The sequence below is a fragment of the Mastigoproctus giganteus genome, chromosome 7, assembly GCF_048544385.1.
Source record: "Mastigoproctus giganteus isolate SK-2022 chromosome 7, ASM4854438v1, whole genome shotgun sequence".
In the NCBI taxonomy this organism is placed as follows: domain Eukaryota; kingdom Metazoa; phylum Arthropoda; class Arachnida; order Uropygi; family Thelyphonidae; genus Mastigoproctus; species Mastigoproctus giganteus.
In genome coordinates this window covers 7,753,438-7,774,282 of record NC_143581.1, presented here as the reverse complement: position 1 = coordinate 7,774,282, position 20,845 = coordinate 7,753,438, and the positions used below count along the sequence as shown (strand labels likewise).

Below are 20,845 nucleotides of genomic sequence, written 5' to 3'. Positions count from 1 at the left end.
TTTTTTTCTTAATAAACAATTTATCCACCAGTGATTAATATTAAATTGTTTCTTATTTTCATTTCGATGCCATATGCTTGCATTTCACTATGTACTGTCTATATACATAGTCATATTATGAAGGTACATATAATACATGTACCTTCATAATATGAAGGGTTATCCCCCCTTCAGGTTACTCCTTCACTTTGGGAGGGTTTCAATCTCCCATGGGATTCAATTTCTACTCCTGACCGATAACACCCACTGTATGTTTACTGAGCGAGCAACAATACAAATGCCATTACGGTAAAGTACTTTTACCGGTAAATTTCATCAAACTTTTGCGTGCTTCTCGTGCAGGCTTTCTTTACCTTCGCCGTAAATGTTTTTTTGCAATAAAAATGCAGGATATGTATTATATACTTTGTAAGTTTAGATGACTGCACATTATAAAGGAACTTTGGAATATTTTGTTTTTAAAGTGATTCAACATTTGGATAAATAAAAATTTATTCTTCCTGATAAGATGGAACAAAAGAGTATTACCTGTAAATCTGGAATTTGAGGTAGGACAAATTCCAGTTCTTGTGATATGTTTTTGTATCACAAACAATGAAAAAACATAGGACACAAAAAAAAAAAAAAAAAAAAAAAAAAAAGAAAGGAACCAATTTCATATTGGTTGTTATAAACATTACATTCTTTACAATATCACAAACCTGAATGTATGTTTTGCTTAAAGATGGATAAAGTGATACTTATAATGTTTCATGCCAAAAAAAATATAGTTTCATATGTTATTATAGATTTAATAGTGTGGCCTCATATTGATAGCCGAAGAAGAGCAATGCTATATATCAAGGTGTGCTTTGCGAACTATTCCATATATTGTTCATAAAGAATGTGCATAAAAATTTTGTTTGACTTCCACAACTAAGTCAACTTTCCAATGTATGGCAATGAACAAGTAAAACAATAGATTAATTTTGAGGTTAATAGCATATTTATGTATAAACATTCTGTAAAATATCATTTCAATGATATGCTTTGCAAAAATTCAATGGATTTTGTTTTGTTCTTCCTGGTTTAGGTCCTGTCAAAAGGTATAATTCTCCTAACAGGGTGGGAAGAAATGACTTCTAGTATCAAGACATTTGCTGTTACTTTGTCTCCAGAGATGGCCCCAACAGCTACTGTGGTTGTTTATAATGTTGCTAGGGAAGGTGAAGTAATTGCTGACAGTTTGACTTTCCCAGTGAATGGGATCTCAAGGAACAATGTGAGTTTGTCTGTTATCTTTCATTTTTAAATAGAAATACCAATATAATTCCACAAAGTATGGCATTATAGTAATGAAATGAATGTTGATTAAACATTCATTTCATTATTATGCTGTATATCATTTCTTAACGAATTGTATTAATAAGTACTAGTGAACTGTATTAATTGCAGTATCATATATATTTGATATATATATTATCTGTAATATCATATACATAATTAACTGTATTAATATATATATATATATATATATATATATATAAACTTAAGTGAGAATAATAATTAAAAAAATAATAATAAAATAATAAATTGCCAGCAGCATGGCAAGAAAGAAGAGCGAAAATTGTGAAATTATACGTAACGATCAAACCAACAGGGAGGGAAGAGAATAAAATTATTGCAGCCAAAACTCTCGAAGATAATTTAGAAAGTCTAAATACAAAGATAATAAAATTTAATTGATTATATTTTATTATCTTTGTATTTCACAGAATATATAAAGTTTTATATGTTCTGTGATAAAAAAAAATAATTACTCAAATTTAATACTTAATTTAATTTCTTCTTCTTCTTCTTCATGTGCCTTGTCCGATCCCCCCCCGGACATTGGTGATTACTAAGGAGAAAGTATTCCTGTCTTATTGTAATTTAATTTACAATAGTAAATGATGAATTGCCTATATTTATAATTAAATAAATAATGAACCAGATCACCCTTTTTTTTTTTGTGACAATATTATCTGATGTTATTTGCTAGGTGGTTTTATTTAAACTGGGACTTTTCAAGTATAAATTTATTTATTTATTATCAGATATATTTATAAATAAATATAAATAGTAAAACAAATTTAAAACAACACATATTTGGATGTTGAAACTCTAATGCTACTTATATTATTTCACTACAGTGACCTCAATATTTTATAACAGTTTTCTACATGAATCACAACTTTCCATAATGATCATATAAAAATTGAAGAGTGTGCCAGAATTGTTTTTATTAACTGCAGTGAGATAGTATATTACTTTGTCTGACTTTGTGACTAACTGACAGATGATAAATACAGTTAGATGTACACTAGTGAAAAAGTTTCAGAAAGCAATCTCATTAACAGTGAAGTTAAAGTGTTAAATCAATTGTAGGAAAAATGTTGAGTAGTAGTAGTACTAAATGATGCAAGAAAGCAGTGAGAGGCATAGGTGGAGCATGTAATTTACCATGAATTGTAATAGTAAGTTATGTGACTAACAAAATTATAGACAAATGCTGTATTGTGGCACCATAAAATGCTCTCACAATTCTTAAAAGAAGAAACCAGGTTATGAACATATGGGAAATGCTTTTAAGTGTATGGATTGAAAATAAAAAGCCTGAATAAAATCCAAGATGACAATGATAGTAAATCCATAATTTGATTTAAGAGAGCATGTGATAAACAGGCTGAGCATATAACACAATGATAATGTTTGGATTGTGTTTTTGCCACCAAACACTACTTTACTATTACAGCTGATGGATTAGGTCTAGAAACCTGCTCTACATTTTTTTTTTTTATAAAAACCTGCTCCACAAATTTTTTTACATAAATATTATTATTCTTGTAGATTCAAAATTTTGAAATAACTATGTGCATGTGTCTAACTAATAATAGTGTTTTTTTTTTTTTTTTGTGTGTTTGTATATAGTTTACTGTAGCGCTTAACAGCAAAAAGGATAAATCAGGTGATACAGTTGAAGTTGTGGTAGTTGGTCGACCAGGGTCCTACGTTGGGCTTGCAGGTCTTGATGTGACCTTGTATGATATGCAGTCTGGAAGTGAACTTAGTCACTCACAGGTAATCTTTATTTTTAAATAATCAACTAATAATATGACTAAATACAAATCCTATGTCTTTATATGAAAATCTGTTTATGTTAAATTCTGATTTTTGTTTAACTGCTATGATGATATAATTCACTGTAATGTTATTTATGTTGTTTCACTATAGTGACTTTAGTGTTTCATTACAGTTTTCTAATGAATCACAACTTTCCATAATGATGATATAAAAATTGAAGAGTATGCCAGAATTAATAAATAATATGGCAATCTGTTATATCTTAGCCCTCTTAGTATGATAAATGGTTCAAGGGTTGATATGCGTGAATGATTGTTGTGCTTTATGTATGTATGTATGTTGCAAGTGAAATAAGTACAGAAGTACAATTGAGTAAAATTAAGTACAAATGTATAATTGAGTAAAAGTAAGCAAAATTAAGTAAAACAGTACAGTTAGATAAAAATAAGTATAAAATTAGATACATGCTAAGGCTTACTTTGCCTTACCATGTATCTGAATTGATCATAGTTATGTAACTGTTAACTTCCTTGTCATATTCATTTCTTAAGCTCATATTAAGAGTTTATGCGAACAAATATAATATGATTAATTATCTAAATTCTTTCAGACATAAAAAAATAGACTAACATTCAGGAGCTTCACGATAATAAAATTATTCCTTGTTCAAGATATAATTTATCTCTGGGATTCTGTAATTAATAAACTTCATCCAAGGTGTGTGACTGAAAATTTTGCAGACTAAGGATTGTATATAACAAATGAAAGAGTACTTACGGGCAGGGCTGAAAATGGGCATCAGAACTTTATGGATTAACAGCCTTCTGTACTTGTTCCTGATGGGTGTTCCATAACATAGTTTCTATCTCAATCTCTGCTTATGGGCTATTATGAGTTGTTCCCTCAAAAATAGTTCTCTTGGATCTAGCACAAATCCATCAAATTTTTCACTTGCAGAAGGTATTCCTGGAAGTTTTCTTTTTTCAGTGGTCACAGAACATTCAGTGCATTTTCTTGGATAACTTCATTGGTACGAAATCTCTTCCTTTTGAGCAGCAGTTTCATTTTTGAGAATAAGCGGTTGTGAAAGCAAATGGATCTGATATTTAGCCAAAATTTTGGTCAGAGTGAGTGCGCATTGGATCAGTGTGTTATATTGATGCAGAGTTCAGCCCTTGTCATGTCAAAGTTCAGACTATTTACTTCTCACTTTTCTTGCAGTTACTCCACTGCACTTTTGCATAATTGCTAGTTCATTATCTGACAAAGAGAGTTAAATTTACAGTGAATGACACCTTAAGAAAATGAACAATATTATTTTAGCATTTGAGTGTCTGTTAAAAAATTTTTGGTCATGGCAAAGCTTAACCCTTCCACTGCAAAGATTGAGCGAGCCTTTTTCAGGATTAACCCCAGGGGCTCACATCTGGTAAGTATGGGCTTGGCACCCAGGGTATTGAGCTGGATATCATCATTCTTCTCTTTCTTGGCAATTCCCTTCTACTCTCTCTCTCTCTCTCTCTCTCTCTCTCTCTCTCTCTCTCTCTCTCTCTCTCTCTCTCTCTCTCTCTCTCTCTCTCTCTCTCTCTCTCACACACACACACACACACACACACACACACACACACACACACACAGGGTAACTCAGGAATTTTTTTTTGGCTGGTGCAGCATAAGCCTCAGGCTTCCTTGCACCATGTAGCTAATAATAATAATAAAAAATAATAATCATATAACTGTAGACCCATGTCTCATCACCTATAATGTCTTCTAGTCCTCTGTTAAGATTCTCAGAATGAATTTGGCAGATATGCTGCATCAGCAGTTGTGCAATATGGACTAAGTTGCCCTTGCACCAGAAAACACCACAACAACAACAGCATCTGCAGTTAAGGTAGACTGAACTGTGTAAAACAGCCATTCTTGGTCATTGACTATTTTCCATTGGCTTCACATTGACTGTTTTCCTTTGGCTTCATGATTGCTGCACATAAGATCTCTCACTTATGTAATCAGCAGTTTTTGAAGTGGACACTGTGAAGGTCATCTTGGACTGATTCCTGGCTATCTTTGAATTTAGTATACCAGTTATAAATGGTACTTTGCTGAGGGCAAGATCTCCCTTGTTCAGTAGTTTCCACAGCTGATTTTCTAATTTGGCAGCAAAATTTATTCTTTCCTCAATTTTTTACTCTGGTTTTTTTTTTTTTTTTTTTTTTTATATAACAGAAAAACATGTCTACATGCGGCAGCTAATTAGGTAATGCATTGTATGAGATTGGAGTTAGGGGTGTGGTATGCAGTATTGAAAAGGTGCTGTCTAGACACAGTGACCTATCAGTAATCGGGAATGCATGATGACATTAGTCAATGAACTTTTCAATGACACCTTACATAGTATGAATCTACTAAGGCGCCTCCGTAGCCAGGTGGGAAGGAGCAGCAGTGTGTAGCAGACGCTTCTTGATTAGACCGGGGTTTGAGCCCGTCACCACCAAATACGGAGGATGTGGAAAGGTCAGGGAATGACCACCGCATATCCCTGAGCAATATGGATTTAGTTGCTAATGCTCCTAAAAACCAAATAACAAACAAACAGTAACTAACAAATGAATCTACTAATTTATATATGTATATATATAATCTTAATCTTATAGTTGGTAATCTTATAGTAATCTTAATCCGATAAACATATAGATCTTAATCGTATAGTTGGATGAGTTCATTTTTATATGAGTGGAATGTGGATAGGTTTCTACCCACAAATTTAATCCACAAAAGCATTTATAATGTGCCTGCTTATGAATATTTATAATAATAAAACTAATTAAACCTATAAATCACATTATTAAAGTGAATTAAATTACACTTAAGGAAATATTTTGCTTGTTAAAAAAGGTCAGTTTTATTATTCTTGAATAAAACTCTGTTGTACAGTTTTTTTTTTTTTTTTTTTTTGTAAAAATATTTTTTATGTATTTACTTATAAATGGCAAGTACAAATCTTGTTTTGTTTCTCTTGTGTTTTTTATAAAGGTTTTAAGAAAAATGTCTACCTTTGATGAAGGCATGAATGGAACCCTCTCATTTGTATGGCATTCTCAGGAAAGAAACTCTGAATATATTTTAAACCTCCCTTCTAATACATATGGCATTGATACTAATAAGACATTTGAGGTAATTTTTCATTATATGTATAAAATAGTTTTCTTTCATTAAATTTTTTTGTATCTATGTCTGAAATGTCATCAGTTCATTTGAATGCTTTTAAAAAAATTGAAGACCGTTTTAATGCAAACCATGCATTTACTAATAGCAAAATCATAGCAAAGCTGACCATAAACAAGTTGGTAGCTTGCTCTTCTGATGTGCATTCATTGGACCATATCATATTGCCTTCAGCTGTTAATTAGACATGTTGAACTAAATCAGCAGCACCACTTATTGGATCAAATCATGTATATCTTCACTTATCAATCATTTAGCTAAAAAAACTTAATTTATTGAATAAAATGCATTGAGAATTGACTCTGAATGTACTTAAAAAAAAAAAAAAAATCACATTATTGTTCACACAATTATTTAGCAAGTACAATGTAAAAGCTTCTACATTTCATTTTGTAATGAACTTTTATTCTTATATGGCAAACCTTGTGTCATTGATCAAAATTAGTAAGTTGTAAATGTGCTGTGGTACATATGCTTTTTAGTGTGTGACCTCTGTTTTTGTTTACATTGCACTGCATGGCACATTTGCTACTGATCAATGTCAAAGGGAGTCCATCCTGCGGATTTCCTTTTTAATGAACTTTTGACAGCTTAATCATATTTCCCACTTTAAAGTATTTTGTGCGTTGTGCATCGCATTCATCAGGAATGAGAAAGTTGGACACCATGCTTGCTTCACAGCATAAAATAAAATAAAAAAATGTATATATTACTTTAAAATTTTTAAAATCAGTCCTCATATATAAGGCTTTAACTTTCACTCCTCTCTGTTGAGTATCCCTTTTAGGTATTTGGAAAAAAGTTTCATGCAAGATATATGAGCCTACTCCCACTTCTCATTGGTGCTGTTTTATTCGAAAATCAGCCATGCTGGTGACAGATGTAACTGTGCTGCCAAAATGATAAAATCATGTTGAAGGTAAATTAATATTTGATACGGAAATAATTCTGCTTCTTTCCAGTGAAATATTTCTGCAGTTTTTAGTATTATATGTGACAAATATCCAGTGAATACCAAGTAGTCACTTATCACAAGGTTGTTGATGCATTAAATCTCAGTGATTGATTGGCAAAGCTCATAGTGAGTCCATTGAGTACACGTGAAAAAGCATGTTGCCAAGCCAGTGCATTCTCTGATTACTTCTGCTATGATTTTGCCCTAAGTATTTGCTTAGACTGGGTTAGATATGTTTCTTCTTTCTTTTTTTAAAATTAAGAACATTACATTGAGTTAGCTTTGCATTAACAATGCCTACCTAATGCTTTGTGGAGCCAACTTTTGCCTGTAATGCCACCCATATTCATCTTGGCATGGACTCCCATGGTGTTGCAGGGGTGTCCTGTAGTAGTGTTACCCATGCAGTACACAGTGCGTCCAGTAATGCCTGTACATTGTCAGGTGGATGGTCATACCATCAAATGTCCTTTTCCAGTAGGTCCCAAACATGCTCAATTGGGTTGAGATCAGGCAAGTTGGGTAGCCATGGGAGGATGGAAAATTCATTGTCATGTTCTTGAAAACAGTTAGCAACCTGTCAGGTCTTGTGGCATGTCAGGTTGCTATATAGATGCTAGAGTTGTCCAGATACGTCATCATGAAGGAGGTGCACTTGGTCAGTGACGATAAAAAGCTAGGTATTCCTATTGAGTTGTTGATTAATGGTGACCAGCTACAGAAATAGTCTCCAAACCATAACACCACTGCCTCCAGCCTGTCGAACACAAACAGTACATCCAGGTTCCAGGGCCTAATATTGCTTTCTCAAAATGGAGATATGCCCATCAACATGATAGAATTGGAAACATGATTTATCAGACCAAGCGACAAATTTCCACATGTTGATGCAGACGTGCCCATGTAAGGCACAGTTTCTTGTGTCTTGCAGTGAGCATGAGCAACCATAATGACCATTGACTGCCTATATATAATAGCTCATATAGCCTATATGAGCCAATGTTTGGCACATAGTCAGTATGAATATTGATCTTGCTGTTCCTACATTGCACTGGGTGGTCAGCTGGGCCACTGTGCTGCATTATGGCTGTGTTACAAGATGAGACACATGACACTTCCCACAGGCATCAACCACACAGTGTCATATGTGACTGTTGGCCAGTTGTTCAATCTCTGTTGAGCCAGTCATGGTAGACTTGTGCACTATAGAATGGGAGCACTTAGCCCTGTTTATTGAGTGGGGGTTGATTTGACCCCGTGCAAAAACAGCGATTTGTGCTTCATCTACGTCATCCACACAGCTGAAGATCTTAATACGTTGAACACTTTGAAAATGGCTTGCTGAAAATGGTTTCTTCGAATTGGTCAGAGAAAATTCTAGAAGTGTATTAATTATTGAACAATTAGTAAAAATTCATGATTAAGTTAATGTTATTATATGCACGTGTAGATTGACATATTTCATGAAGAGTTATTGATAGTAATTTTGCTTCTCTGCCACATGCTTTCCTCCAATCAGTAACTCTCTCTCTCTCTCTCTCTCTCTTTCTCTCTTCATAACATTGATGCATCATCTGGAATCAAACTGTTTGTGCATGCACTTCATGTTTTTTGCAGTGAGCACTGCTATTAGTGATGTGCTATCCTTGAATCAAAGCATAGGTTGAAGGGCACAGTTATTAAATTTGCATTTGCTCTGTCATGTTTAGAGAGAGTTTTAATTTTCAAAAATTAATTAAAAATATATGTTTTTAATTTAGAACGTGGATTTTTTACAGTTGTGTTTGGAAAATATTGAAATTATAGAAAAAAAATGTCATAAAAAAATGAACAAATTTGAAATTTTTTTTGTTGATTTTTCAAATTTTTCAAATTTCCTGGGTACAGAGGAATTTTGCATTTTCTTGTGACCTGTACAGGGTTAACTGTGTTACTGTTGTAAAGATACTGGCACCTGCACATCTTCTCCCCACAATCATTCCACATTTGAACTTTGAGAGATCTCATCATCAGTCCATTCTTCCTGAGACATACAGAAACTGATCCCCACATGTGCAGATTTCAATCTTATATTAGCTGTTCTTGACTTTGAAACTTTGCACATCACAAACCAGTCCATTCATACATGGTGGGAGGGGGTGCTAATGGAAAGTTAGCTCAGTGTATATTCTTTCATATATGGCTCTTAAAAGGTGAGAATTTTTTTTCCTTTTAAGAAATAACGAATCTGTCTATAGGAATTTTTAAAATATTACCATCAAGATCAAGATTTTTTCGATTTTTTTTTCTTTTTTATACAACTATTTTATTTGTCTATTTTGTTTTGCAGTATGCTGGCCTGATTGTCTTTACAGATGCCAATGTTACACAAAGACCAGGTAAACATTACCCACTGCTAATTATATTGCTTGAAGGATAATTTACTTTTTTGTAGTTAATAAGTAATTGCATCTTAAAAGATTTATGCTTATATGATTGTGGTGGCTAGAAAAGATGTCCATCAGTGGAGGATTATATCTCTCTCTCTCCTTCTCTCTCTCTCTCATCATTAGTGAATAAGGATTTTCTGTGTTGAAATGTTTTCTGTGTTGAATCTGACGACGAGGCTAGTGGGAGTCAGAAGTGTTCAAAGCCGCTAAGTGGATTTTCTTATTTATTGATTTGAAATTATTGTTTTTCTAAAACTTTGATTTAAATTTAGTAGTATAGCATTATTTTGTGATTTTCTGATTAATCTGTTGTATTTATTCTTTACTCGGCCTTGTAATTGCATAAAAGTAAAGGTAAGGGTATCAAATCCACGTGTTACAAGTTGCAGCTCCGCTGAACGAGAAGTTTTTTAGCCATATTTAGCCGTTTATTGACCAATTGTTACATCAAATTATTTTCTATAAGTAGCTTATAGACCTAGTCAGGTTGTTGTTGTTGTTGTTTTGGTTTTTAGGAGCATTAGCAACTAAGGCCATGTTGCTCCGGGAATATGCGGTGGTCATTCCCTGACCTTTCCGCATCCTCCGTATTTGGTGGTGACGGGCTCGAACCACGGTCTAATCAAGAAGCGTGTGCTACGCACTGCTGCTCCTTCCCACCTGGCTATGGAGGCGCCGATCTAGTCAGGATCCTTAGTTTATTCTGAATTGATACAGCGAGATTTGGAAGTTAATTAATACATAACTGTCTGTAGATTTACCGTTCGTAACTTGCCACCATTGTTACACGACACAACGTTATATCTCGAACTAGATGGCGTAAGCTTAGTATAGTATATAATATAATATTTTCAATTAATCAGTAAAATCTATTAATCTTGTTAAACTTCATTGTCAATTAAATTGTACTTTTTAACTAAATACATATAACGTCTTAGATTACAAATGTAACATAATTAATTAATACATAACTTGATACTGAAGTTATATAAATGGAACTCGTAGTTAATACTCGATACTGAAAAATATATATACCGTATAACTGCATTGGGATACAAGTTTAGGGTTATAATTTTGTACTGAAATTGAAATTTTATTGAAATTAAATCGAAATCATTAATTACTCAGACCAGAGCAGCAAAGCAAAAGGCTCAAGCTAATGGGAGTGCTGTGGCTCAGGGGAGAACTGAGGGGGCAGTTGCCCTCTGAATCACAGCCTTTTAAAATGCACTGCTTGTATGATGTTTGTGGAGCAATCGGGAACAGAACTGATATTGCCATGGGGGATGTCTTTGTGTGTGCGTGTGCGCGATGTAAGGAGTGTAAGGAAATCAGGCGACTACTCAGCGTTGTTATGGGCCTATATGAGAGCTTGAAGGACAAGGTGGACGCCCTTGAAGGATCTAAATTGAGGGGCCCATCAAGCTCTCAGCTGCCCACATCAATGCCAGAACTTTCACTTGGTCATCATGCAACACAGTGGCAACCCCAAGGCAGAATGCACTGGTCCCACAGGAACTAGTAGTTGTTGGTGACTCTATTGTCAGGGAAACAGGGAACATGCTTTGCAAAAAGGATGAGTGGAACAGGGTATGTCTGCCAGGGGCAAAGGTTGATGACGTTGTAGAGCGGATATCATCTTTTAAGGGCACAAAAGGTGATATAGTTGTACACGTTGGCACTAATGATATTAAGAGTAGGAGACCAGTAGAATTACTTAACAAGTACAGGTCACTGTTAAAAAAAAACCGTGAATTAGGGTTGAATTTGAAAGTGTCTGCAATTCTGCTCAGACAGAATAGGAGGGAGTATATGATGAGAGCCTTGTCGATCAATTTGGTCCTGGAAACATTGTGTAAGGCTCAAGGGGTAAAATTTTTTTCAGCTTGGTCTGTACTTGTTAACAAGAGAGACTACTTCTACAGGGATGGGATATACTTAAATAGAAAGGGTGCAAGAATATTTGCTGATGCTATCGAGGCAGTGTTAGATGGGTCGTAAAACTGCTAGCTTGGGGGAAACAAGGACTAATACATTAAAAGTAGCCACTGGCAGAGGTGAAAGTGATTCTTGCACTGCTTCTATTGGAATGAGCAGCAGCCTGGAAAACAAGATGCAGGATATTTCAGAGACTGCTGGGAGTCATTGCAGTACAAGTAAACACATGGGTTGTGTTAGAGTAGCTAAGAATAGGAACAGGTGCATGTATACTTGCGTGTACACCAATGCTAGGAGTTTGGTAAATAAATATGATGAATTTGAGATATTGCTCAAAGCATCAAAAGCGGATATTGTTGGGATATCAGAGATGTGGTGTCACACAGATATAAGAAATACAGAACTGGAATTTGGGGAGTACAATTTGTACAGAAAGGATAGACAGGATAGGAAGGGAGGAGGGGTTATGCTATTAGTTAAAAAACACATAAAATCCAAGGAAGTGAAGCCAGTCGACATCGCTGGACAGTGCAGTGTTGAGTCAGTTTGGTGTGACATAAGCATTGGGAGATCAAAATTGAGAGTAGGAGTGTGCTATAGGCCAAATGACTCTGATGAGTATAATAAGAAACTATACAGGGAAATAGAGTGGGCCAATAAATCAGAGAGTCTTATAATGGGGGATTTTAATTTCCCAGATATTGACTGGAATTTGTGGGTTGGTCACTCACACACTAGCAAGGCTTTTGTGGATTTATTGGATGATTGTTTTCTACATCAGCACGTTCGGGAGGCAACTAGAGGGAGTAATATTCTTGATCTGATTAGTAGCAGTAGTGGCATGTGATGCAAGAATGCAAGTGTATGAGCTTATGCAGCATCAGCCAAAAAAAAAAAAAATTACACTATTCCCTCCAAATGCCTGTCCAGTTCCTCCTTAAATTTATTCAACCTATCAACTTCCACAACTACAGATGGAAGTTTGTTCCAGCAATTAACCACCTGCTGGCTAAAGGCAAATTTCTGCACATCTATTCTACATCTGTCCTTTCTTAATTTGAATTTATGCTCCCTTAGGTTCGTAATCTGAACAAATGGAAGGATCCCATCAGAATTCAGCGTGCTCAACCCATTCAAGGCCTTATATACCTCAATCAGATCACTGCGCAGGTGTCTAGTCTCCAGCCACTGCAACTTGCAGAACTTAAGCCTCTCGTGGTAAGAGGATCCCTTCATTCCCCTCACCAATCTTGTTGCCCTTCTCTGTACACGCTCAAGTAAATCTATATCCTTCCTAAAATGAGGCCTCCAGACCTCTACGCAGTAATCAAGGCGTGGCCTGACCATTGCCTTATACAGAGGGATAATCACCTCCTTTTCCCTGCTAACAAAATCCCTATATATCATTGACAAAACCCCATGACCTGCCCTAGCAGCCTGTCTGCATTGCTCAGAAAACTTCATATCTGCCTACACAATTACTCCCAGGTCTCTTTCATTTTCTACCACCTTAAGTGTAGTACCACACAATTGGTACGTTTCTCTGGGGTTACTTCTACCCATATGCAGTACTTTGCATTTGTCAAGGTTAAACTTCAGTTGCCACTTCTTAGCCCATCTGCCCAAATTATCTAGATCCTGTTGCAGTAGCACACTGCCATTACTGTCATTAACAACCCTGCCAATCTTTGTATCATCTGGAAACTTCGACATTAAGCCTGATATACCTTCATCAATATCTTTGATAAATATACAAAACAACAGTGGGCCCAACACCGAACCCCATGGGACTCCACTAATAACATTTGTCCACGAAGAGCAGCACCCATTGATTACCACCCTCTGTCTTCTCCCACTTAACCATCCTTTTATCCGTTGTAGCAACTTACCCTTAATACTATTCTGCTCCAATTTGTACAATAGTCTTTCATGCACAACATTGTCAAAAGCTTTCCTGAAATCCAAATATATGATATCAAAATTACTTTTTGCATCCAGTTCCTTTGTAACCACAGCATAATATCCCGAGCGCCTTCATAGCCAGGTGGGAAGGAGAAGCAGTGTGTAGCACACACTTCTTGCTTTAGACCGGGGTTCGAGCCTGTCACCACCAGATACGGAAGATGTGGAAAGGTCAGGGAATGACCACTGCATATTCCCGGAGCAATATGGCCTTAGTTGCTAATGCTCCTAAAAACCAAATAACAACATCATAATATCCCATCAAATTTGTCAGACAAGACTTTCCCTTAAAAACCCATGCTGTGTCTGAATTATTGCTGCAGTCTTGTCTAGATGATCCTGCAATGCATCTTTATCCAGTGACTCCATTATTTTACCCAGAACAGACGTTAAACTAACTGGTCTGTAATTACTCGTGTCACCCTTCGATCCCCCCCCTTTGTGAATTGGGGATACATTTGCACATCTCCAGTCCTGGGAACCTCCCCTGAGTCCAAGGATGCTCTCATAATTATGGCTAAGCAATAATTATCCCATAATTATTACTTAATTGCTTTTCCACCTCTTTTAATATAACTGGATAGATCCCATCCACCCCAGGTGCTTTTCTTATGTTTAACTTCAACAATTTCTCCTCAACTTTGCTCTCAGTTATTACAAAATCATTAAGTATCCTGCTACAATTTGATAACCTTCTGCCATTTTCAAACCTTAATAATTCCTCAATTATCAGTAGTGATTCTTCATACATTAAGAATCTGTAGATAAAGGATAAATCCCACTTCAGCACACTGATCACAGTGTGCTGAAGTGGGATTTACTCAAAGAGGTCACTACCATCATGGGTAAAGGGAAGGGTTTTTGCTTTCGTAAAGGTGACTACGATGGTCTGAGACAGTATTTAAATTCTATACAGTGAGACCAACTGATGATGGTACCAACAGCAAATTCGAAATGGGAAGCATTCAAAGAACTTATCTTGGAAGCTTCTAGGCTTTACATACCAACTAAGAAATATTGTTCAAGGTTCAGGCCTAAATGGATGCCACATGAACTAATGAGACATGTGGCAGAGCAGAAAAATGCATGAGATGCATAAAAATTAACATGTGACAAAGAAGCCTATGATAGATATAAGCTGGTCTGTAACCAAGTTACAAAAGAGGTTAGGTAGGCGAAGGCAGATTACGAGAAATCTTTGGCAAAGGATGCAAAGAAAAACAGCAAAGAGTTCTTTACTTATGTAAACTCTAGAAGAAAGGGGTGAATCTGATTGGTCCACTTGATGTCGATGGTTCAACTTTTGATGATCCTGCTCAGGTAGCTAACAATCTAAATGAATATTTTGCATCGACATTCACACATGAGGAGTTATTCAGCGAGGGGAATGCCAGAGGTGTATTGAACTCTGGCAGTAAGCTAGATAATCTTGTAATAACTGAGAGTGAAGTGGAGGAGAAATTTTTGAAGATAAACACAAGAAAGGCACCTGGGGGTGGATGGGATCCATCCAGTTATATTAAAGGAGGCAGCAAAGGAAGTAAGCAAACCCTTAGCCATAATTATGAGAGCTTCCTTGGACTCAGGGGAGGTACCCATAGACTGGAGATGTGCAAATGTGACCCCAATTCACAAAGGAGGACAAAGGCTGACACAAGTAATTATAGATCTGTGAGTTTAACTTCTGTTTCAGGAAAATTAATGGAGGCACTGATTAAAGAAGCACTGCAGGATCATCTAGACAAGACTTCAGTTATAGCTCGGACACAGCATGGTTTTGTTAAGGGAAAGTCTTGCCTGACCAATTTGATTGAATACTATGATGCCGTCACAAAAGAACTGGATGCAGGGAATAACTTTGATATAATATATTTCGATCTTAGAAAGATTTTTGATACTGTTGCACATGGAAGACTGCTGAACAAATTGGAGCAGTGTGGCATTGGAGGCAAATTGCTGCTATGTATAATGGGATGGTTGAGGGTCAGAAGACAGAGAGTGATAATCAATGGACACTGCTCATCGTGGACTAATGTTATTAGTGGAGTCCCTCAGGGTTCAGTGTTGGGTCCATTATTGTTTTCTGTATTTATAAATGATATTGATGATGGTATACAAGTTTAATGTCCAAGTTTGCAGACGATACAAAGGTTGGCAGGGTTGTCAAGGACACTACTGACGCTATGCTGCTGCAACAGGATCTGGAAAGGTTGAGCAGATGGGCTGAGAGGTGGCAAATGAAGTTTAACATTGGCAAATATAAAGTACTACATATGGGAAACAGCAACCCCAGAGCAACGTATCAACTCTGTGGTACTACGCTGACAGTGGTAGAGAATGAAAAGGACCTGGGGGTAATAGTGCAGGCAGATATGAAGTTTTCTGAGTAGTGCAGACGGGCTGCAAGAGTAGCTCATGGTTTCTTGTCAATGATATACAGGAATATTTCTAGCAGGGATAAGGGGGTGATTATTCCTTTAAATAAGGCAATGGTCAGGCCACACCTTGAGTACTGTATACAGGTCTGGAGGCCTCATTTCAAGAAGTATGTAGAGCTGCTGGAACGAGTACAGAGAAGGGCAACAAGATTAGTGAATGGAACAAAGGGTTGCTCTTACAAAGAAAGGCTCCCCACCACAAGGAGGTAGGTCGCCCTATCCAGCGATTATCTATACCTGAAGGTGGTCTTAACAAATTTGACAAATCTGTTAAAAATAATAAAATCATTACACAGCTCCATGACTGTGAGAGGGCAAGCGTCCTTCCCTCTAACCTCACTCAGAGGTCTGTATAATTTGGACAATCAGCATGATGTGAAGGCCTGTTTTCATCTCTCCACAAGAGCAGAGGTGTGTGGTACTAACCCAAATAGAGCAGCTATGACCTCAAGCCATATCCAGTCAGGACACAGCAGATTGCCAGTCCAAACCATGGCTTCCATGGTTTGGCTTAAAAATGTTGGCCTTTCTCAGAGTCCATTGGTTCTGCCAAATGTTTCTAGCTCATCATTGATCCTCCTTTCCTCAATTGTAATGTTAAAGGCTGGACCTATGGCCCAACTGGGCACAAGGATGCCAAATACCAGTCGAGGAATCCCTCTCTTTGTTCAGTACCTCAGGTGGGCTTGGCAACCAGCAGATCAGCTGGAAGATTGCCAGCTAATACACACATTGCCTCAGTTGCCACTGTTCAACAGCCCCTGGTAATACCAAAAAGAGCAGGACGCTGTGCTGAGAGAAGGATCCGATGGACATGAGAGTATTCAACTCTCTCTGGTTCCATTACTGAGAAAAATTCTGTTTCTCAATATTAAGTAGTTTGGAAATTTCTGATCTGCTAAACTGTTAATTGCTAGAGTTGTATTGCACAAGCTGATTCTCCTCTGAAAACACTAATCATATCAACCAGATAACTTTTAAGAAATCCTTTTAAGATAATATTGATTTTGCTTTAGTATAAACAGTGCCATGAAGTCCTGACTTATGTCACTTTATTCCCTATTCGATGTCTCATATGCTAACACTACCAGAAGTTCCAAGAAGTGAGGGAGTTGCATGGAACCTGTTCAAATCATTTGTAGGGATATTCTTAGTCTAATATTAATGAACCTGACACGGAGAAGTATTCTGAGTCTGATTTTAATGAACCTTCCTTTGGATTTGCATTCAGATCAAATGAATTCCTTTGGATTTGCATTCAGATCAAATGAATTCCTTTGTATTTGCATTCCAACAATCAAATTGGTGAAGAGAGAGATGATATTATGCAAAAACTCTATTTGTGCAGAGCAGATAACAGTAAAAAGTGATATTAGAGCCGAAACTTGGATTTTCAAAAACAACTGTCATCATTGAAGAATAAACTTGTTCAATTATCAAAGCTCGTAATGCATCATCTCTTACAACTCGCATCTTTTCATGGGCACCTCCATAGCCAGGTGGGCAAGAGCAGCGGTGCATAGCACACGGTTCTTGATTAGACCGGGGTTCGAGCTCATGACCTCCAAATATAGAGGATGCAGAAAGGCCACAGGGAATGACCACCGCATATCCCCGGAACAATATGGCCTTAGTTGCTAATGCTCCTAAAAACCAAATAACAACAACAACAACAACAACAGCATCTTTTCATCAGATACTTCTTGACAGAGGTGGAAAATTTGGAGTTGGTGGAATACCTACAAACAATTCCCAAGAATTGAGTATTGAAGTTGCATCTAGTTACCTAATCCAATCATTGATTTCTCAGCCTAATTCATCAGCCAGATCTCTTTGTCAACAGGTATCCCATGACTCAGCTGACTTTGTGGTGCACAGAATGAATGATTATAAATTTATTTATGTGTTTGTACAGACAAAATATCCAGACAGGGACTCGCCACAAGAGTTTGGGATGAATGTGTACTCTTCTAAGAATGATGTGTCTGGTTCATTTCGTACCATGGCAAACAAAATAATAACAGACATCCAAAGCCAGGTAGAGGACAGAGAGAATTTCTCTCTCTCTCACTCTGCTGATTAATGACAAAATTGTTGCTCTCGCCGCAACAGTTAGTGCTTCAGTCACTGCCATCACACAGTATGAGCCCACATGTCTTGGCACTGTCTTTGAGCCTTCAGACCATCTTGACAAAAGCAAAATCTTTAGTGAACTTGCCTCTACAACAGTACAAAATAATGTGACTATTTTCAAGAAGAGATCATTTGTGAATGTCTTAAGATAAGCTCTTCTAAAGCAAAAGCCATGCCTATTTTGAGGTTCGGTTGGAATCACCTCTCCCAGGAAGCTTCTCATCAACTCATTAAACCTTGTATCATCTAACCGATTCTCCAGAGGATGAGAACAAGACTCCTTTATTACCATGTCTCATTCAAGCTATAACAGAGCAGTGCAACTTGAAAACCAGTTCCTTTGATGGAGGTATATAACATCAAATGGCACAACAGGTCAGAAAGGACACATTATATAGAGGAAGATGTGAGCTGGTACTGCACTCATATTAAGAATTCAGTCATTCAAACCTCAAAATCCTGGCCTAAGTAACATCCCTTTCACTCGCATTTTGTTTGTATTGCAGATGGCCCAAGGCACGTTGCCTCAGCTTGTTGAGGCAATGTGCCTGGAGGAAGCACTCCAATCAACAATCTTTAATGTAAAAAACTACATACTAGGAGTAAATCATATCACTTCATTTTGTATCTACCTGCAACCTGAGTGATTTTTAACCAATAGGCACATACTTCAAATTGCCCATAGGCACTATAATAAAACCATTCTACCAGTCATTCTGTAAAAGGCGTTCTACCTATTGTGATAAATCATCACAGCACTTCATTCTGATTAGGCTATGCCACCCCTGTTGATAACTGAGTCATCCTGTAAAAGGCATCCTACCTATTATGATAAATCACCATGGCACTTCATTCTGATTAGGCTATGCTGCCTCTGTGTAAAGTGGTAACCTGGTAACTATTTCCTGATAACCTGGTCTCAGTTGATCCCATCAGCTCCATCCAAATTACAAGAGATCAACTGATTTGTACAATGAACAGCCTGCCCACCATTGCCACAATTGAGCAGATGGGATTTCTTAGTTTATGTTAAAATGCCTCAGAATCTTTTTTAATGATTTGTTCCTTTCAACAGAATACTTATTGAACATTTTTTGCCACCAACATGGTTAGTATTGAATCCACTTCCAAAATGCTGGTTTGCTTCACAGTCCAGTCAGTTCTGTCCAATCTCATACACATCTAGTCTTTTCAAGCTCTTTGAAAAATGTCTTCTTAAAACTCTTACTAATCAAATAATGCCACAGCAGCCACTGCAATTTCATTACTCCATTCTAGGCAGATCAGCTACTGTGAATGGCCACTACTGCCAAAATTATCCTTGTGCTCATTTGCTTACTGCATGAATGCTATCACATTAGTGGAGACTTGCTGTGTTTGTTCATGCATTACTGGGCATGGAATCATTTTTAGTTCTGTTGCCATGTAATAGAATATCTGTGGTTGATATAGTATGAGATAGATATAGACATGCATAAAATGTCTTCACTAGGACGTTAACTGCAAGCTTACCACAGGATATGGTTGTGTCTGAGGTTCTCTTCTCTGCTATTTTTTCCCCTTTTGTGTTTGATCACAGTGACATCATTGCGTTTGTTGATTACATTAAGATCTTTACCAGCATCAGGACCAAAACAAGATCCAAGAATTAGAAGCTTACCTTTCTGAATCTGCATCAACCTGGTTCAAATCTCACCAATTAACATTTTTACTAAGTGATAATTCCACAATTGTGTTGTATGCCCAATGATAAAAGGGTCTGCTATCTGTGCTGTCAAACTGCTTACTGATTTAGGGATAGTCTTTAACCATAAGATGTCATTTCTTCCTCATGTGGATCACCTTCAAACTAAATTTTGCAGGCTTTGCTGTATGCTTGAAGCAGCAACTCATTCATTTCCAGGACCACTGCATTGGTTACCGATACATTATCATCATCACTCATGTTATCATCATCATACATTATCATCATCACTCATGTTATCATCATCATACATTATCATCATCATCACTCACTGGGCATGGATGTCCAGACAGAAGTCTGGACATCCATGCCCAGACTTCTGCAACATATAGAAGTCTGGACATCCATGCCTCCATCCCACTTTAGCACATTTATGCCAGAAAATACTGGCTGTTGAAATGGGCAACTTGGAAATTTCGGTCACCTGCACTCAGTGGCGTATCCAGGTATCGTCGTAAGAGGACATGGCGACCAGGTCCAGGTAATATTGTAAGGGGGGGCGTGGCAACCATGCTTTTCAGTTTTTTTTAGAATGCCTCCTGCATTCTTTTTCTTTAATTTCAAATTTTTGGTTAAGGGGGGCATTTGCCCCTTCTGTTCACCCCTGAATATGCCCCTGCCTACACTCACGACCACCCAAATGGCAGAGGCTCTTAGCATCATATGCCTTCCAGCAGCCATTCATGAGAGGAGACTGGTTTCTCTTTAAAGATGATGACAGGTATTATTTCCAAAACAAATTTCTGGGACTACTGCAGCTGGAGAATCCTTGTCCCAAGTCTTAGATCCAGACTGAGACTATTGGATAGGTTTTTTCCCATACAAATACTGGAATTCATGCAGCTGCTAGATGGTGATTTTCATAAATTTGCTGTCAACAAAAGACAGAAAAAACACTCCCAAAAAACACCTTCAA

General features: G+C 36.9%; 1 protein-coding gene across 1 annotated transcript in view; it reads left to right on the top strand.

Moving 5' to 3' along the window:
• Positions 1 to 20,845, top strand: part of LOC150082463 (CD109 antigen-like) — a 424,736-nt gene that overhangs the window by 215,218 nt on the left and 188,673 nt on the right. The window contains exons 14-17 of the mRNA XM_090377518.1: positions 1,073 to 1,261; positions 2,950 to 3,099; positions 6,139 to 6,279; positions 9,615 to 9,663. Coding sequence (XP_090233644.1) covers positions 1,073 to 1,261; positions 2,950 to 3,099; positions 6,139 to 6,279; positions 9,615 to 9,663 — 529 coding nt within the window. The remainder of the gene's footprint in view (positions 1 to 1,072; positions 1,262 to 2,949; positions 3,100 to 6,138; positions 6,280 to 9,614; positions 9,664 to 20,845) is intronic.